At 34.8% G+C, this 16,622-nt stretch overlaps 1 protein-coding gene across 1 annotated transcript in view; it reads left to right on the top strand.

The window, feature by feature from the left end:
- The window catches only part of PCLO (piccolo presynaptic cytomatrix protein), a 320,339-nt gene that overhangs the window by 268,061 nt on the left and 35,656 nt on the right, over positions 1 to 16,622 (top strand). Inside the window, exons 22-23 of the mRNA XM_058805751.1 lie at positions 9,247 to 9,388; positions 12,682 to 12,749. Of these exons, the coding sequence (XP_058661734.1) occupies positions 9,247 to 9,388; positions 12,682 to 12,749 (210 nt within the window). The remainder of the gene's footprint in view (positions 1 to 9,246; positions 9,389 to 12,681; positions 12,750 to 16,622) is intronic.

Below are 16,622 nucleotides of genomic sequence, written 5' to 3'. Positions count from 1 at the left end.
TTAATGACTCTCATGGCTTTTAGCAGGAATGAAAAGCAAGATGATTTCACAGCAGTTTTGTGGACTGTGATAGCAAAATGAGATGAGCCTATAACCTCTAATGGAAAAAGCGCCAAAGATACTCAAAACAGCTTCCAACTTATGGACTTCTTTGTGGGACGAAGAGATGATAAATAAAGGAGAGATTTCCCCTTCATTGTGAACTATGACTATCAGGGCATTGTCAGTTTCCAGGTCCATTCTCAAAAAGGGATGATGCATGTTTATGGCACTCACTTCCATTATACCCTACGTTATTTGTAGCTGCAAAAGGACATGTTAGGAACTGGTTTTAATGACTGAACAGTCATCTTGGCAAGTTAGTAAATTTTTGTTACTATGTCTCAAAGCCCTTTACTAAGGAAGCCATTACAGATAATACACAAAATTATTATTATTTTTTTGCCACAGCTATTTCTCTGTGTATTTATTAAATAACAGCACCTTTTAGAAGAATTATTTGGATTTTTTCAGGCTAAGTACACAAAGGTGCTGGAAATGATTCTGTGTGTGAAGTCCTTTTTGCCTAAGATAATCCTCAGAAAGAGTGTCCTCCTTTGATCTTGCCTCTCAATAGCTCCATTTTTTCTCTTGAATTGATCTGGCTCTAGAAAAAACAACAAACCAAGCAAGACAAGGATCCTGTCATTCTGACAATGTCTCAGATAATTCCTTCTCTAGTTCTAATTCCTAGGACCCTTTCTATTGGGTCTATTTTGTCAGTTATCAATTGTGTGTCTGTTGAGAAATAACAAGGAAATCAAACAAGATCAGAACCTATAGCATAAATAGCATATTTTGTAAAAACAAGTCTTTCATCAGTTTTTTTTTGAATTGAATTGTTTCTGTATTCCTTTTACAGAGTAAAAAATGTATTTAAGTCAATCTGCTTTAAAATTAAGGTAAAGATGCAACAAAAACATTAGGTTTTGCTGAGAACCTTTGTAAAATCCAACAGTCAGCTACAGCAGTTAATTAAAAATAAACCCTGAAGTATAATTTTGTCATTGCCCATGAGAGATAAGAGTGTGATCTACAAAGAAACCAACTGCATGCTACAATTTCCAATCACATCCCTCAGAGAGGAGCAATAACATTTCAGATCCAACTCTTTGAAGGCAGAAGTTGCAAGGGATCCAAGTCAGAGGACGGGTGGAGTTAATTTGATTTAGGTTTTGTGCAATATATGAATCATTCCCAATTACATATTCACTTAAAATTAAGCTCATTCCCTTCAACATAAATTTGTGTGTTAAGAGTTTATCCACCAGATGAGTCAGTTTTGGAAACAGTGTGAATCAGTCCATCACCTTTTCAGTCACTAATTTATCCCACAAAAGAATCTTCTCATTATATGGAATTTTCTTGGTAGGTCAGTTATGTTTAAAATAAATTATTTTAGAATTCTTCAGATACTTGAAAAGTTGGAGGATTATTCAGAACACCACCAGTTCTCTGGATACATGCATATGAAACAGTAGGTGTATTTGGAATACAATTTTTACTGATTTTATATAAAAAGTCTTTTCAAACCTAGCTTATACATTTAAAGGAATTAATAACATTCTTTAGTTTTAATACCTTTCAATAAAGTAAATAAGAAAGACAAGATCTGAAAAAAAACTTCAGCATCTGTGATAAGCAGAAATGTGTACTACCTCTGCCTCACCATAGTAGAAACTTGATTGGTTTGTCCTTTGCAGAGAAAAAGATGCCAGCTTTTCCCCTAAAGGACAATGATTGTGCAATGAAAAATCAATTCCTTTATTACATTAGAATATCCAAGCGTGAAAAAAACCCATTACTTTATGACCAAATAAGAGAATTTCTAGAAATTTATTTCAAACCTTCCTAGCACAGAAGAACAGTGAATTAATATTTAAATAGTAAATAGCTCAGTAAGTGAATTTAAGTCTCAACATCATTGTAGGCCTATACATTTTTTATTCTTTCCAACAGACACTCATGAAAAAGAAGCTACAAGTCAATATCCCATTCCTTGTATATCTTTTGCTGATGGCAGCCATAGGCAACTTCTCTTCTATTTGGCTCACATTAACCCAACCAAAAAAGGAAGCAACTTGCCACAATAAAAATACTGCTATACTCACCTGAACTAGGTAGCAAATGTTAAAGATCTAGAAAAATTGCTATGTGTTTCAAAGATCCAAGCATCCCTCTTAATTTAAGGTAATACCAGCATTATAATTCTACAGGAATTTCTGTCTAATTTTCAATAATGGAAAGAGTTTTTCAAGGTCAAACCTCTATCAACTTAAAATTACATTTCCTTAAAACATCCTCTGACACATGTACCTGGTATTATATGTTTTTGTCACTGAAAATGGTGGGGTGGGGGAGCTGGGGGTGAGGAGGATGGGAGAAAATGGAGCCCCACAGAATTTCATAGAGAATATTTCATCTTTTACATTATGCATTTTCCATCATGAGACAACAGCTTTTCCAAACAGTTGTATGTCAAGGGATTTAACTGGCTGGGGGGAGATGTACTCTCAGAGATGATATTGTTAGCTAGAATACCTCCAGTTTCAAAACTCCACATCAGCATTTTCAGAATGGTACCCAATTAAGCCTATCAATTTAAACATCTCAAAGAATTCCAGTTTAAAACACTTTAGTTCAAAAGGCAGCACATCTGCTTATAACTGTCTTGAACCAACAACTTGCACACAAGCTCACTTAAATGTCAACATAATAGGTTAAAGCTACACAGAAATGTAATGTGGTGCTTGCATCAAGACATTGTCATCACTGTACAACCCATGATACAAGTCTGAGCCAGAATTGTGTAATTTCTAGCCACCTAGCTGCAAGAAATTAAAATTTATATGAATTTTCCTTATCACTAAGTTCTATTTGCTGGCTTTAGCAACAATGGAATGAAAGGAAATTGATTCCTAGGTTACATAAATCTTCTGAATTGGATATGATTGTGGTTTCAAATACCTACTAATTTGGGATCCCTTTTGGTCTGTACCCATTTTCACACATTTAATAGGCAATGCCATGTTTTAATTTCCTACATTATTTTAGGATATTTCCTTCACACTTATATAATTTATAGCCCAAAGCTGTTTAGTGACTCATGTCACTAGTTTCTTAATTTCCAAGTTAAATGGGCCTTCATATTGCTCCAAATAACCCATTTCCAAGAATCATTATCAAAACAAGAACAGTTTGTCCCCAATCTCTGCAGATAGCAGAGAGTGTCTTTTCAACCTTGTTCCAATCTAATAGCTGGCCCATTTTGCTTTGGTTATTCCTGCTATTTACTCTTTCACCATTTTAAACTGACATGCAATTTCAGAGAATTGCTCAGCTTCTTCATTTGATAACTCTTATTTCAAAAGTATTTTTTCAACATTCTGTAGGGTAGACTAACCCTACGGAGTGCATGGAAAGTTATTTCATCCAAATTGCTTTCCTGGGTAAAGAAATTACTTCAGTACAGTTTAAGAAATGTGTTGTTCTTCTGTTACTCATCTCAGATGGTAAATTTCTCTGTAAAGGGTTGTCTTGAACTTTCACAAAGTATCCCTGCTCAGTATATGGTCAAATCCATGTCTAACATACAGCTGTGGCTGAGATGGGTGACACCATGGCTTAAAGTCCTGTTCAGTATGAGGGACCATTAGGAAAATAAACTTTCTCTGCTGACCTGAGGTGGATGTGTTTGATCACCAGTTGTTTATGCATCCCCAATCTGTTGCCAGTTCACAAAAGATGCGACAAGCAGTTCCAACAACAGTTTTACCCTAACAGAACTAGCTGGAGCAGCTCTTGCTTTTAATGCTAGCAAACACTTCATGAAAATAGGAAAATTGGCATTTGGGGCACTTTGAACCCTTGAAACTGGCCTTTGGGGCACTTTGAGGTTGGAGCACTTGAAACACAAGGCTACTGAGAGTGAAGGACAGCCAAGCTTCTGCCAAAAGACACTGAATGAGATGCCCAGTCTATTGGTCATCAGAAAGTTACACAGAGCAAATGGGTGTTTTCACCTTCTCCCATGGGCTTGCATCTTTTTGGGAAGACTCAGAGTGATGCTTTCAGCCTTTTTTGTCACCCAGAGTTTCTCAGAAGTTGGACAGTTAAAAGAACAATTTCTTTCAAGTAATTAGAGGGCAATTGGGGAAACTTAATCCTGAATCCACACTTGAAGGCTTTTTTCCCTCCTCCTGTCTGGTTCACAAACAGAACCATCATTCCCAATGTGTTTAGACTGTGTAATTCTGTTTCTAGACAGAAACTGGAAAAGGGAACATCTAAAATTTATTCACCAGGAGAAAGTGCTGGTTGAGTCTGTTGTTCCTCCATATGAAGCACAGAACTGTAAAGTCAACTTGTCTTAAAAAAGCATCCATTCACTGTTGAATGGCTGGAGTGGCTGAGAGTGCTGGATTGTTTCCATTTTCCTGCTGACTGATTTAGTAGCTCCTGGTTATAGGTCTTGTGTGAATGATCAATCTTCCCTATATTAAGTTTTAACAAAGGATCTTCTCTGTTGTCTGTCGAAAAAAGACTTTTCTGAAACATTAAGTGAAATCATATGCCTTCCAAGCTTTCCTCTCTTACTGATTTTAATACTATATATTCTTCATACTAAGGCATGACTTATGCATTTTTCTTGATTCTAAAGGTCTTTTTTCTAACTGGGTCAGTCAGCCAAAGCATAAGCAAATACATATTTTTTCCATACTAATAATAATTTTAAAAAGTAGAAGTAAAAAGATGGAGTGGATAGTGGATAGTCAGTGCCAACCTCCATTTTATTGAATCAGCAATTCTTTTCCAAAAAGGCATAAGGGTTGAATTTATTATGTTCAAACATCATTCTGTTGAATTTTTTTCTTCTTCCTGTAAACCATGCAGAGTACAAAAGGCATCAGTCTAACCATTATAATTTTTTTTTAAAAGCCTGGTCCTACACCAGGTATAAAATTATCATCCACTTTCTTGGAACCTGAAATAATTACTGCAAGCAGTTGAGAACTTTTCCAACTCATTTATATATTATTCACTAGAATCATTGACCTGAAATTTTGCTCATGCCAGAGCCTGTAAAACAGGCAGTTTAACAGAATCACTCAGAGGCAGCATTAACACCACATTTCAAACCACTAAATGTGACATATGTATCCATTAACACCCATTCCAAGCAGAGAACATTTCATCTCATCGAGGGAACTACTGGCTAAAATAGGATTAACAGATGAAAATTAAACCAAACCACAACAATAACTTTTTATAATAGGAAAATCTGTGCCCTATTTCAGAGAAACCAGCTCATATTAGGGTTTTAAACTTTCATTTCATAGTTCTATTCTTCACAGTTAAATGGGTGGGCAGCCCAGATATGATGATATTGCAGTGCTTAGAAACTGCCAAGCACCTGATAAAGTGTGTAAAAAGTTTACAGAAATAGGGCTGGAGGGGGCAAAGGGATATCTCCTTTCTCCCAGAGAGAGGCCAAATGAAGGTGCATAATGACCTTCAGCTAAGTTTGGTCTCTTTCATCTGCTGGGACCTGAAGAGTCTTTTATCTAAAAATGTAAAGTTTTAAGAATAATATGCAATTGACAGAAAAAGCTTGCCTTTGGGAAGTATTTTTAAAGTTTTTTAGGCTTTCTAAGAGTTGTTAAAAGGTTTTTATTGGGTTGGTTGGGTTTGGGGTGGTTGGGGGGGGGTTGCATCACTTAAGAGCCAGAGAATAATTTGCAAAATCAAAGGGCAAGGAAGCAATGAAACACTCGGGGTACTTAATATTCAAATGATGAAAAGTGCCTTCACCTGCATTCTTATTTAGGTAAACATTGTAGATTTCTGTAAAGCAAGACTGCACCTTGTAGCTTCAGGCACCTGTGTGAAACCAGATGACAATATCTAATCTTTGGACCCAAGTGAATCCATATGAAACTGTTCAAATGCTACAGACCAAAGCATCTCCTGCCAGAATTTTGCTGTCAACATCCATGGACTGAAGAATTTTCTAGCATAGGCAGATGTAAGCAGAAGCTCTGTAACTCATAACCTGCCTTAATACCATAATTAAAAGTAAAATTAAAACTAAATATAATGCAATAGTTGTCTATCCTTTATGTGGATATGAACCCAATTAACCAAGCAAGGTAGAAATTGGTCTGACAGGACTTCACAGACCTTACATAGACTGGTAAGACTAGAGGAGCAACAGAATGAAATCTGACTTTCTTGCTAAAGTTTCTAAGATGATGTTTGCATGTATTCAAAAAGAAAGGGCAAGACTGCAAATGAGTGTGCATACTAGTTTCTTAAATATAAGAGCATGGAACTAGTTCTATCTTTCCACATAGAGTAGAACTATAACCATAGTTATACTAACTCTCAGGGAAAATATTGCATAACAGCAAGCATTGCCGCATCATCAGAACTCCAAAGTTTTGTACATAACCAGCAGAAACTTAGAGGTGTAGATGTATCTGTAAAAATCCCAACATGTAGAAAATGTGGGTGTCTCACAAGTTATGAGATGATCTCTGTATCCAGATTCTGAATTTGTCATGAAACCAGCTGTAAATCTATTTGTGGATTTCATATCTTGTCACAAACTGACACTGTGATTCATTACTTTCATAGAGCAGACAGGGCAAAAAAAAAAGAATGACATTAAACTTTAGAATTTTCAAAATCCAGTCATGAATCTAAACTTGGATCCATTATAACCATTCACCAAGTGAAGTGACCTTATGGAAAAAAACATCAATATGGAAAATTATGTAAATTGGTGAAAACAGTAGAAAAACTAAAAATACAGCATACTGAATGTGTAATCAGGGTACAGCTGTTTCAGAAGAAACAGCTATGCGTTGATTATAAATAGATTAAGCAAAACTTCTAACCCATTTCTAAAGGCTTTATTCAAGCTTTTCTGGATTGAACTAAATGCTAGGTTCTTACTGGTTTTAGAAATCCACCAGTAAAGATACAAGAAATACTGGTTTTTACCGCAAAATCAGTAAAAAAAACCCAAATCCTAGATATGAAAGATCCTTTCAGGCCACATATGTTATGGTGGAGATTTATGCTACACTAAGTAAATTCATGCCTAAGGGAAGAACTGAAGAATATTTTCTGTGCTGGCACAATATTGTTTTGGCTTCCATGGGTTTTGCAGACGTGTTGATCTCCCATTTGTACTCACCTTTGAGGCATTTCTCATGCCATGGCACAAAAAAAAAAAAAAAACCCAACAAAACAACCTAAACTAAAGGAACACTCAGAATTCCAAACAGACAACATTGGGAGACACAGAGGTCTTGCAAAGACAATGAGAACTGAGGAAATAAATCAGTTTGGGACAGGCATGAGAGAGCCGCAATTCAGGCTGTTAAATACAGGGCAACTGGCAATGATATGTTATAACAGAGAGTTTGACCTCTCCTCTCTGAAACATCACTCTTGCCCAGCACCTCTCAGCAGCATTTTGCTGACATGACACCACAGGTGTAGGAATTCCCTCACAGCACCACCAGGTGAAAGAGATAGAGCAACCACTGCACACAGCCACCCCACCTGGCTCTCTCTGGAAAAACATGGGTGCCTTTCCTCCAGGTGAGATATTGAGAGTATCTGCTAATGACACCATGGTTTAAAAATTTATTCCTTTGTGTTTACATCCAAGAAGGCAGCCTGTGATCAATGTGTAAAGTCATGGAATAGGGCTAAAGAATAATTTTATCTGAAAACAAAGTAGACTGACAGATTCCACTTCTGGCTCTGGGCAATAGTGGAACAAAGGAGATTAATAGAGTTGAAATGATAAAAAAGTTATGTGACAACTTGGTTTACCAGTGAAGAATCACCACGGAGAATAAGGATTCCTTATCCCAATTCCTTGGGATTGTTCAAGGATTGATGACATGAGAATTGCTTCATTTGTTGTTCATTATAGTTCAAATTACTCACCTGTTTTTGCATTATGTTTGAGGACTTACACTCAGTTTCCTGTTCCCACATCAGGTCGCATGCAGCGATCTTCATCAAAAATATTATTCAGTTAGTCAGACATAAAAAATATTGATTGCCAGTTTAAAGTAAGACACTGTTGGGGCTCTGGCTCTTATTAAAATTCCAGTTAGATACTTGTCCAATTTATTTTTAAAGAAGAATTTCTTTTAACTACTTTTAAAGGAGTTTCACAGTTCAGCAAAATAACATAAAATCTCATTAAGTCTTCATAGAAAAATAACTTTGCAAAACATTATTTTCTATCTTCAGTATATATGCTCAGTAGGTTGAAATAGATGAAACATGAAAATAGCAGATGTACTAGAGGACATTTAGAAAAAAATAAACAACAACCCAAATCTGTATTAATATTCCCAGACAATTGTGTTATTCAATATGAGAATAGCTACTCTATTGTTCCTGTATTAATTACTATGTGTAATGTCACTGTGTCCTTTTTCCTTTGTATTTCTCAACTTGCAAAATGCAAAATACTGGATGATTTGTTCATGTAGTGCAGTAATGTCCAAAACACAAAATAAGGCAATCTGAAGTAAAACTAACATATGGTATTCTAACACCAAATGGTATAAAATTCAATTTAGGCATCTCCCATCAAATTATGTTCATTAAAATTCTATGCACATAGTAAGAGAGATCCAGATGGGTAGGAGCAGTTGAGAAATATAATGCTTAGCTGTGTTATGTCTGAAGAGGGGTGGGGATATTCTCTGTGACTATAGGTTTTGTGCTTACACATCTTTGCAAACTCCTCTCCTCAAAATCACCTAATGCAAACAACATTTCATAAAGAATATGAGGGAAGCCCCACTGGGGCTTTCATTTTTACAAGATTATTGTATGAAATATTTAGGATGAAAAACTGGTTTTCTGACACTTTAATCAGAAAAGCAGTGTTAACCATTCTATCCCGGTCTTGTTTTTTCCTTCAGGCTGTTGATTTGAACTATTAACATGACTGGAGAAAAAAAAATATGGTGGTGTACTATTATTTGGTTTAGAGCATCTGATTCTCCATAAAAACAAACTTCATCTGCAAAACAATATTTGAATGTAAAATATAAAAGGAAAGTGTTTGCAGCATGTGATTTTGATATATTATTTTTTTTTTTTTTCTTCATGTCAGTGCTACTGATGTCTTACAAGTTTTTGGTAACCAAATGTTCCTGCCCTGTACAGCAAGGTCTGCTAATCACCGACCTGCAGAAAGCTCTGTCTCCACTGGCTCATCAGCCAGTAGCTTTGGCAGTGGATACAGCATGGACAGTGAAGGCAGCAGCAGTGCCACGGGAGAGAATAATCTATTTCCCATCCCCAGAATGTAAGGTTTTTCCATTCCTGTATTGTATCCTCCATGCAGAATTTACAGCACTTTCACTGTGCCACTCATCTTCTTATGCAGTTTCCTCTGCAGACTTGAGTTATGCAGTAGCAGAGCAGCTAAAGGGGGGGTTTCCCCACAGTTCACACTTTTATTCTGCTTTGTTGAGCATTGAATTGTTAATAACCAATCAAACCTCTGCCTCAACCTTGTGAATTTCTTCCTGTCATGTAGGAGGTGTGCTGGTCTCAGCCCTTGATGAATGTGTGTAGAGATGGGCTTAGCTTATGTTTTAAAAGTGCAATTATTGTAGGATTGAGAAAGCTTAGGTTAAGTTTTCAGATTTTCCTCCCTCTGTAAAGAGATGCTACTAGTGCAAGGGGAATTCATATTCTGGATACAGCCCAGCTTTTCCCAAGTTTTTAGGAGTTTCAAAAGAATTTCTCAGTTCTTGGCTGGAAAAAGCTTTTTGGTACAGAGTCCCTGTAGGAATTATCAGGCTACTGTCAGGGTAATGATCCTATAAAATGATTTAATTTTACAAATTTCTTACCCAGTTAAGTACTCCATAGAGAAAAGTTTTGCCAGAATTTTTTCACCTCCTCTGTCAGCATGCACCATCATTTACGAATTTCATTTATATTCCTTAATAGGACAAAGGAAGTTCTAATTAACTAAGTGATTCTGTCCTGAAAATTTTACAGATTGACTGTTCTCAAAATATTAGTTGGTAGTCAATATTGATTCATTGTCTGCAATAGTTGTTCAATATTTTCTCTGGAACAAAAAAATTTTGCTTTTCCCTTGAAGTTGTGAACAAAAAGATACAAAAGAGATAAGCTTCCTAGAAAAACTTGAATGAAGTGAAAATTCTCTAGAACTGTGATATTTCTGACTATTTATCATTTAATAAATATAGCACAATGGTATTTGTCTACATCTTGTCAGTAACTAAAGGGAAAATAGAGATAAATCTAAGACTTCAATCTCACAGGAGGATTATGTGAGCTTAGATTGTAGGGTGCTAATTGTTTGATTTGCATTGGATTTTTCACTCATGTTGTTCTAAGTTAAAAGGGGAAAAAAAGATAAACTTGGACTTTGACAAGATCAAAAGAAAAAGAAAAATATTGGGCTGTCATTCCTAGTGAGAAAAGCAAAGATACATAAAATCTTTGTGCACAATAACACAAGATGGAGCTCTCAATAGAAATGTTCTGTTCACACATGCCAAATTTGAGTCCAAATAACATCACTTACTGTGTATTGACTGGCAATGTGACAGTACCTACCGTTCCTTGCTGTTTGGCTGACAGACTCATTGGTCTCTTAAGCCTGAAATCAGCCCCACTTCTACTGAAAAGCAGGAGGAAGACTCCACAGCTTCAGATTTTCTCATAAAAAATTTGTTCTCATGAATTATACCTAAGTATATAAAATACATCCACGTCTCATTTTTTGTAAGGCCACTTTTTTTTTTTTTATTATGGCATTTTAAACTAAGTTATTTATATGCTTACAGAGTATTTAAAATTACACAGAAAGTTTTTACAGACAGGACCTGCTTCATTTTTCATGTTAGTTCCCCAGGGCTTTACATAGCACTGTAAGGAAAATGAATGACAAAATAACTGTTTAGCATCAGATCATTCATGGAGAGAATCTTTAAAATAGATAACTGTTTCCATTTTAAATTCTGTATAAAAATTCTTATTTATCTGAATATAAGTATAATTGAAATTCTACTCATCATTTGCATTCACACTGGCTTGATAATGACTTCAGGGACTCTGACCTTGTACACCAATTCAGCAAATCCATAAGCACACAGCTTACAATTTGGATGTGAAGTATTAAGAAGGCTAAATATTTTTAAGCATCTTGGCATTTAAATTCTTTTTTGGTTGTAAGCTCTCTGCTTTGACTAAGTTTCTGGTCTATCAATAGAAATTGTTGGATATGCTGAGTTTTACACTCTTTGTTTTAGTCCAAGTGCTTTAACCATAGCAACAATTAGTCTTGAACCAAAATAAATTAATTAAATAATGACACCATGGGAATTGTTTGATGAGGTAACTAATTAGAATACTTGCCAATATTAAGTAGCTATAACTATCAAGGGAAATTAATGATTATATACAGTTATATAAATCTGAACATATCTTGTAAAGTCTTTCTAATTTGTTTTTTTTTAAATACTCCTATTATCCAGTTGTAATATTCTCGAAAGCTACTCATGTTCTTATCTCTGATAAAGACCAGGTTCTCTATGCTTTTGTGTTGTGTAACACTTTATAGCAGTACATTGGCTGTAAAATAAAATTCCTTTTGAATGCAAAGGTGAAAACCAATTTAATGATGTATAATGAATATAACCCTTGGGACAAAAAATTCTTGCATCATATTTGTAAGGATTTATGAAGCTTTATCTACAGAAGAAGGAAATAATAGCTTTCAGTTAAAACTGAATGTAAAATCACTTGAAAAACTGATTTTATACTAATTTTTTAGTTCCCTGCGAATTTTGGCAACTTCAGACATGAAGTTTTCTTCTCACAGGTTGACACTTTTCTACTCAGGTAGAAAAGAACAGTGCTGACCCTTTAACCCCCAAGGAATCACATGCAACTGAAGATAATGCCTTATAGTCTCTATCACAGCAGTCAGAGTCTTAGGGCAAAAAGGAAACTAGAAGCAAAAAATGTTTGAGAGTGATTTTAATCATGCCTTCGAGCTTGCAACAAGTATAATTAAAGATAGCTTATATTTTACCTAACTTTCATTGGGTAAAAATAGACATTAAGATTCTTATGCAGGTTCTTTCTACATAAAATGCAGAAAAATAGTGAACTCTAGGGCATGATTTATTCCACTCTCTTTAAGATTAATGTTGAGTTTTCAGAATTGTTTCGTATGCTAAATCTAACTATAAAGTAAAACAATAATTTAAGAAGGTGACAACCACAAGTATGCCCTACCTTTGAAGTAATGGTATGGTAGAACAAATATCAATTTTTATGACTGCTTATTATATATTTCACTTTTGACTATGACAAGATAAAGTGAGAAGAGATTTGTAGCCCCAGACTGATGTGGGGCAGGTAGGAGACAGCACCTGATGGATCCATTCTGTAAAGATGTACAGGCTTAGCAAGATGTGATTGCAGCTGCCTTCAAAAGAGAAAAAATATAATATTCTTAAAATAACCAAGCCTCATTAGCTTAGATATATCATTGTTTTAGCTCTTATCTTTCTATGGTTTATTGACAACAGCAACCATATCTTTTCACAGAGGGAAGATGAGCCAGAATGGACAAGAACCAGTGAAGCAGTCGGGAGTGGGAGCGGCTGATTCAGAAGGTAAAAAGAAATACAAACAGCTCCACAGTGGTGCCCCATCTTTTTAGGAAGGATGTGCCCATTTCTTTGACTTGTCATGCTATGAAAAATTAGTCTATGCTCTCTTTGTATTGTAGATTGAAATCCTGAACTTCATTTTCTCTAGAGGCCCTTTACACAGAACACCAGTGTAATGATTCTTCAGTTTAAATGAGAATGGGGTCCTACCTGTATATTTAAAGTAATTAAATAGGTAGATTACAATGAATAATATACAGTAATATCTGTCTTCTGATGTTCATTGCTTTTCAGATAAAACATACAAAGTATGGAGCAGAGTCAGTGCTCAGTGGATTTGAAGAATAGGTCTAATGCCTATCAGGCTCTATTTTTATAACATTTCAGAATATTTGCTTCATAAATCAATTATTAGTGTTTACATAAAACATTAATTTAAAATAAAGATATTAGCTGAGCAGGTTTGACTGCTGCACTTAATGCAGATGAACTATAATGAAACATTTATTGGATTGGTAAATCCTGAGTGATTTTGTTTTGGTATTAATGTGGTGCTGAGAAAGAAAAAGACACTGTAATATTGGAGCTGGAAAGCACCAGACAGGATGACTTTCATAATTTCATAAGGAACGAGATTATCTTTTTCTTGTGTAATAATGGAAAACCACATGAAAATGGAAAATATTTTGTACTGAAGGACACATTATGAAAATTACATTTCCCTTTACATATGAGGTATATTCTTTCAAGTGTATGTTTATATTGACCTCAAATATAAAACTTAATTATCATGACCTTCATTTTATTATTAAAATAAGACCTTTTTCATTTAGATGCATTTCAATTAAGCTTTGAGGATCAATTAATTAATAAATCAAAATTTTTATTTATAATTTATAAATGGACCTTAAGCTTAGTCATTTAAAAAAATCAGCATTTTTCAGGTTTCCAGAATCTCTATACATGAGGAAATAATTGCTGTTTCCATATTTGAGGTAAAAGAAATCTAATGTTCCACAGAGCTGAAGAAATCAAATTAGAATTTACAGGTAGATCTGTAAAGTTCTCTTTTCCAAAACAAGAATTCTTACCCATGTATATGCATTTTACTAAAAATTTCCATACATAGTACTCATTAAAAATACTTAATAATTTGCTTTATAAAATATCAAATATGAAACACTTTGATAGTCTTCCTAGCAAAATTGAATTTTTCAATAGTATATTTAAGCATTTAAAAAATCTGTTTTCTAAAAGAGAAATGGTGGGATGAAAATGGGAAGTCAAGAATTTTTAATTTTTATTTTATCGTGATGAGTTTTATACAGATTTATAACTGTAAAAAATATATCTTCATTATTTTGTTCATCATAAGTTGCCCCTTAGGTTATGTCTTGGATCCTAAATTTCAGAGCCTACAAATAGAATTTTTTTTTTCTTATTGGTATTATTAATTAACCACAAACCCAAACAAATGCAAGTAATAACAAACCAAATAATACCCAAACCACCTTTTGAAACATTCTGAAAGATGTGTGTGTAACTATTGGTCTGAAATTACCTTTCCAAAGATGTTTCTTCTTGTCTTCAAAATTTGCAAATGACTGAAGAGCTGCAATTCCCTGATTTTCTCTTACAATGCAATTCACCTCTGCTACCTTGGGAGCTCTAAGTGTTACAGCTCCTGGTCTGATAAAATGACTGGTTCCCTATTGAGTGTTTTTTGCCATTGAGAGAGGCCGGTGCAGGCAGTCTGGATTTCAGTGTCTGATTTCCAGCTGACTAAGAGGGGAAATGTCAGTGTCAAAGGATAAATTAAACTAAAAGCTGGAAAACAATTCAAGAGCATTTGAGTTTCAGCATGTAAATGTAATTATCTTTTGGGAAAGTAGTTCAGAATTTAGAGGAACTCAAGATTACCTGAGAATTACTTCAGTATTACAGATTTATTGTGGCATTCTTTCTATAGATGAATAAAAGAGAATGACAATCTTAAAACCATGCATTTTCTGTGGTTCACTTACCTGTGTTGTGGACCAGATGAGCTCTGGAGTTAAGTGGAAGCAAATATTCATTCCCACTTTTCATTAACTGTTGAATCTCCCATAGCTGGCATTTGTACTCTTATTTGCAAATAATGACTTAGAGTTACATGTAAAGCTTTTTCATACTGGTACTCTTTTTTTTACATTTTCAGACATTCTTAGGGCATAACTTCTATAAAAAGTAGCCTTGGTGAAGAATAAATTTAGTTAATTGAGTGTGAAGTTCTACTGCTATGTGAAATGTTTTAGTCATCCAAGTAATTCACAGGCCTGACAAATCTGGCAGGGGACTCAGAGGATCTCTAAGACCAGTAGATGCAGGCAAAGAAAAGTGAGATCCTAAAATGACAATGAGAATTGGTTTCTGGGTGCCTGAAACAGAACTGTAGCAACAGGGCTTGAGTTCAGCTCATGGGGATATGACAACAGAGTTCAGGCATTTACATAAGTGGAATCTCCAGGGAAAAAATGCTCATTTTGTAATTGTTTGTCCACATGTGTTAATGTTTTGTTGGGAATAGTTTTTGTGCTATTAACATATATCAGGATAGTTTTAAGTAAATACTGGACAACAGTGCTAATTACTTTGCTGGCATAACCAAATGGTCAATATAAACAACTGTGATTCTGTCTATGATAATCTTTGTTTCTCTGAATATATTGTCTTCTAATAGTCTGTATTACTTAATAATATAAAAAAATCAGAGTTTTGTTCTTGGACACTGTATTAGTTATTTTTATGATAGGCATTGTTGCATGCTATCTTACTCTGGGCATTCTGCCCTGAGCAGATGAAATACTTCAACTTCTTAAGCTTCAGTAAATCTTATTATACATATTGTGGTCTCCATTAAGTTATGCAAGCCAACTTCTGTATTTGTTTCAGAAAGTACAATATACCTTGTTCAAAGATTTCTTATAACATGGTTAAAGTATTACAGACATTATAAAAAACTCAATTTCATCCATGTAAAGATTGAAACTAACAATTAAAACCACATGATTAATATCTTGATTCAGTTGTAGATCATGATTGGTATATCTGTCCTATGAAGTTGCTCAGGTGCTCAATAAGCTCCAGATGGTATTTTCCACCTACCAACCATTTATCCATTTAAAAAATATATGGGGAAAATATTTCCATACATTTTATAAGTGTGAATTTGCTAAGTAATCCCTAGATGCCATTGCTTCTAATAGGAGAGAGATATATAGATATAAATAGCATTGTCATGGAAATGTTGTATCTTCTCCAGCTGAGGATTCCGTATGCATGCAAAATATCATTCCTCAATCATTCCTCAGTCCTCAACCACTGAGGTTCATCTCAAGCAAAGAGTCCTTTAGGAGTGTGTCAGGGTTTTTTGAGTGAATGAGAACTCACAGTGCTTCTGTCATCCTCTGTGCCTTGCCTTATTGTTGTGAGGATTTTCAGTCAGAAAATTGTAATCTTTCTACAAGAGCAGTGCAGCACCTCTCCCAAATCTTCCAAGACAGTAAGATTTTCCTACCTTTCTTTTTTCTTCCTTTTTTTTATTACCCTCCAGTCCATGTCCTGAATACCAAAATCTTCTGTTCAATGTCCAGCCATGTCTCAAAGGTTCACTTTATGACCTTTCCAATGGTCCTTTGAGCCTCATACTTTGAATGTAATTGAACAAAGTTCTCTAAGTAAGAAACTGTCTTCCTCTACAGATGATTGAACCTGAACAGAAATTTTCAGAATGTTCTAGTAAAGGCACAGTAAATATATTCCCATAGGACAACAGAAGGAATAGTTTTGTATTATTTGAAAATCTAAAGGTGCACACATATTTACTGAATTTCTACA

Source organism: Ammospiza caudacuta, chromosome 5 (assembly GCF_027887145.1).
Source record: "Ammospiza caudacuta isolate bAmmCau1 chromosome 5, bAmmCau1.pri, whole genome shotgun sequence".
Taxonomy (NCBI): Eukaryota; Metazoa; Chordata; class Aves; order Passeriformes; family Passerellidae; genus Ammospiza; species Ammospiza caudacuta.
The sequence above is the reverse complement of the archived record's forward strand: the minus strand, read 5'-3'. Positions and strand labels throughout refer to the sequence as shown.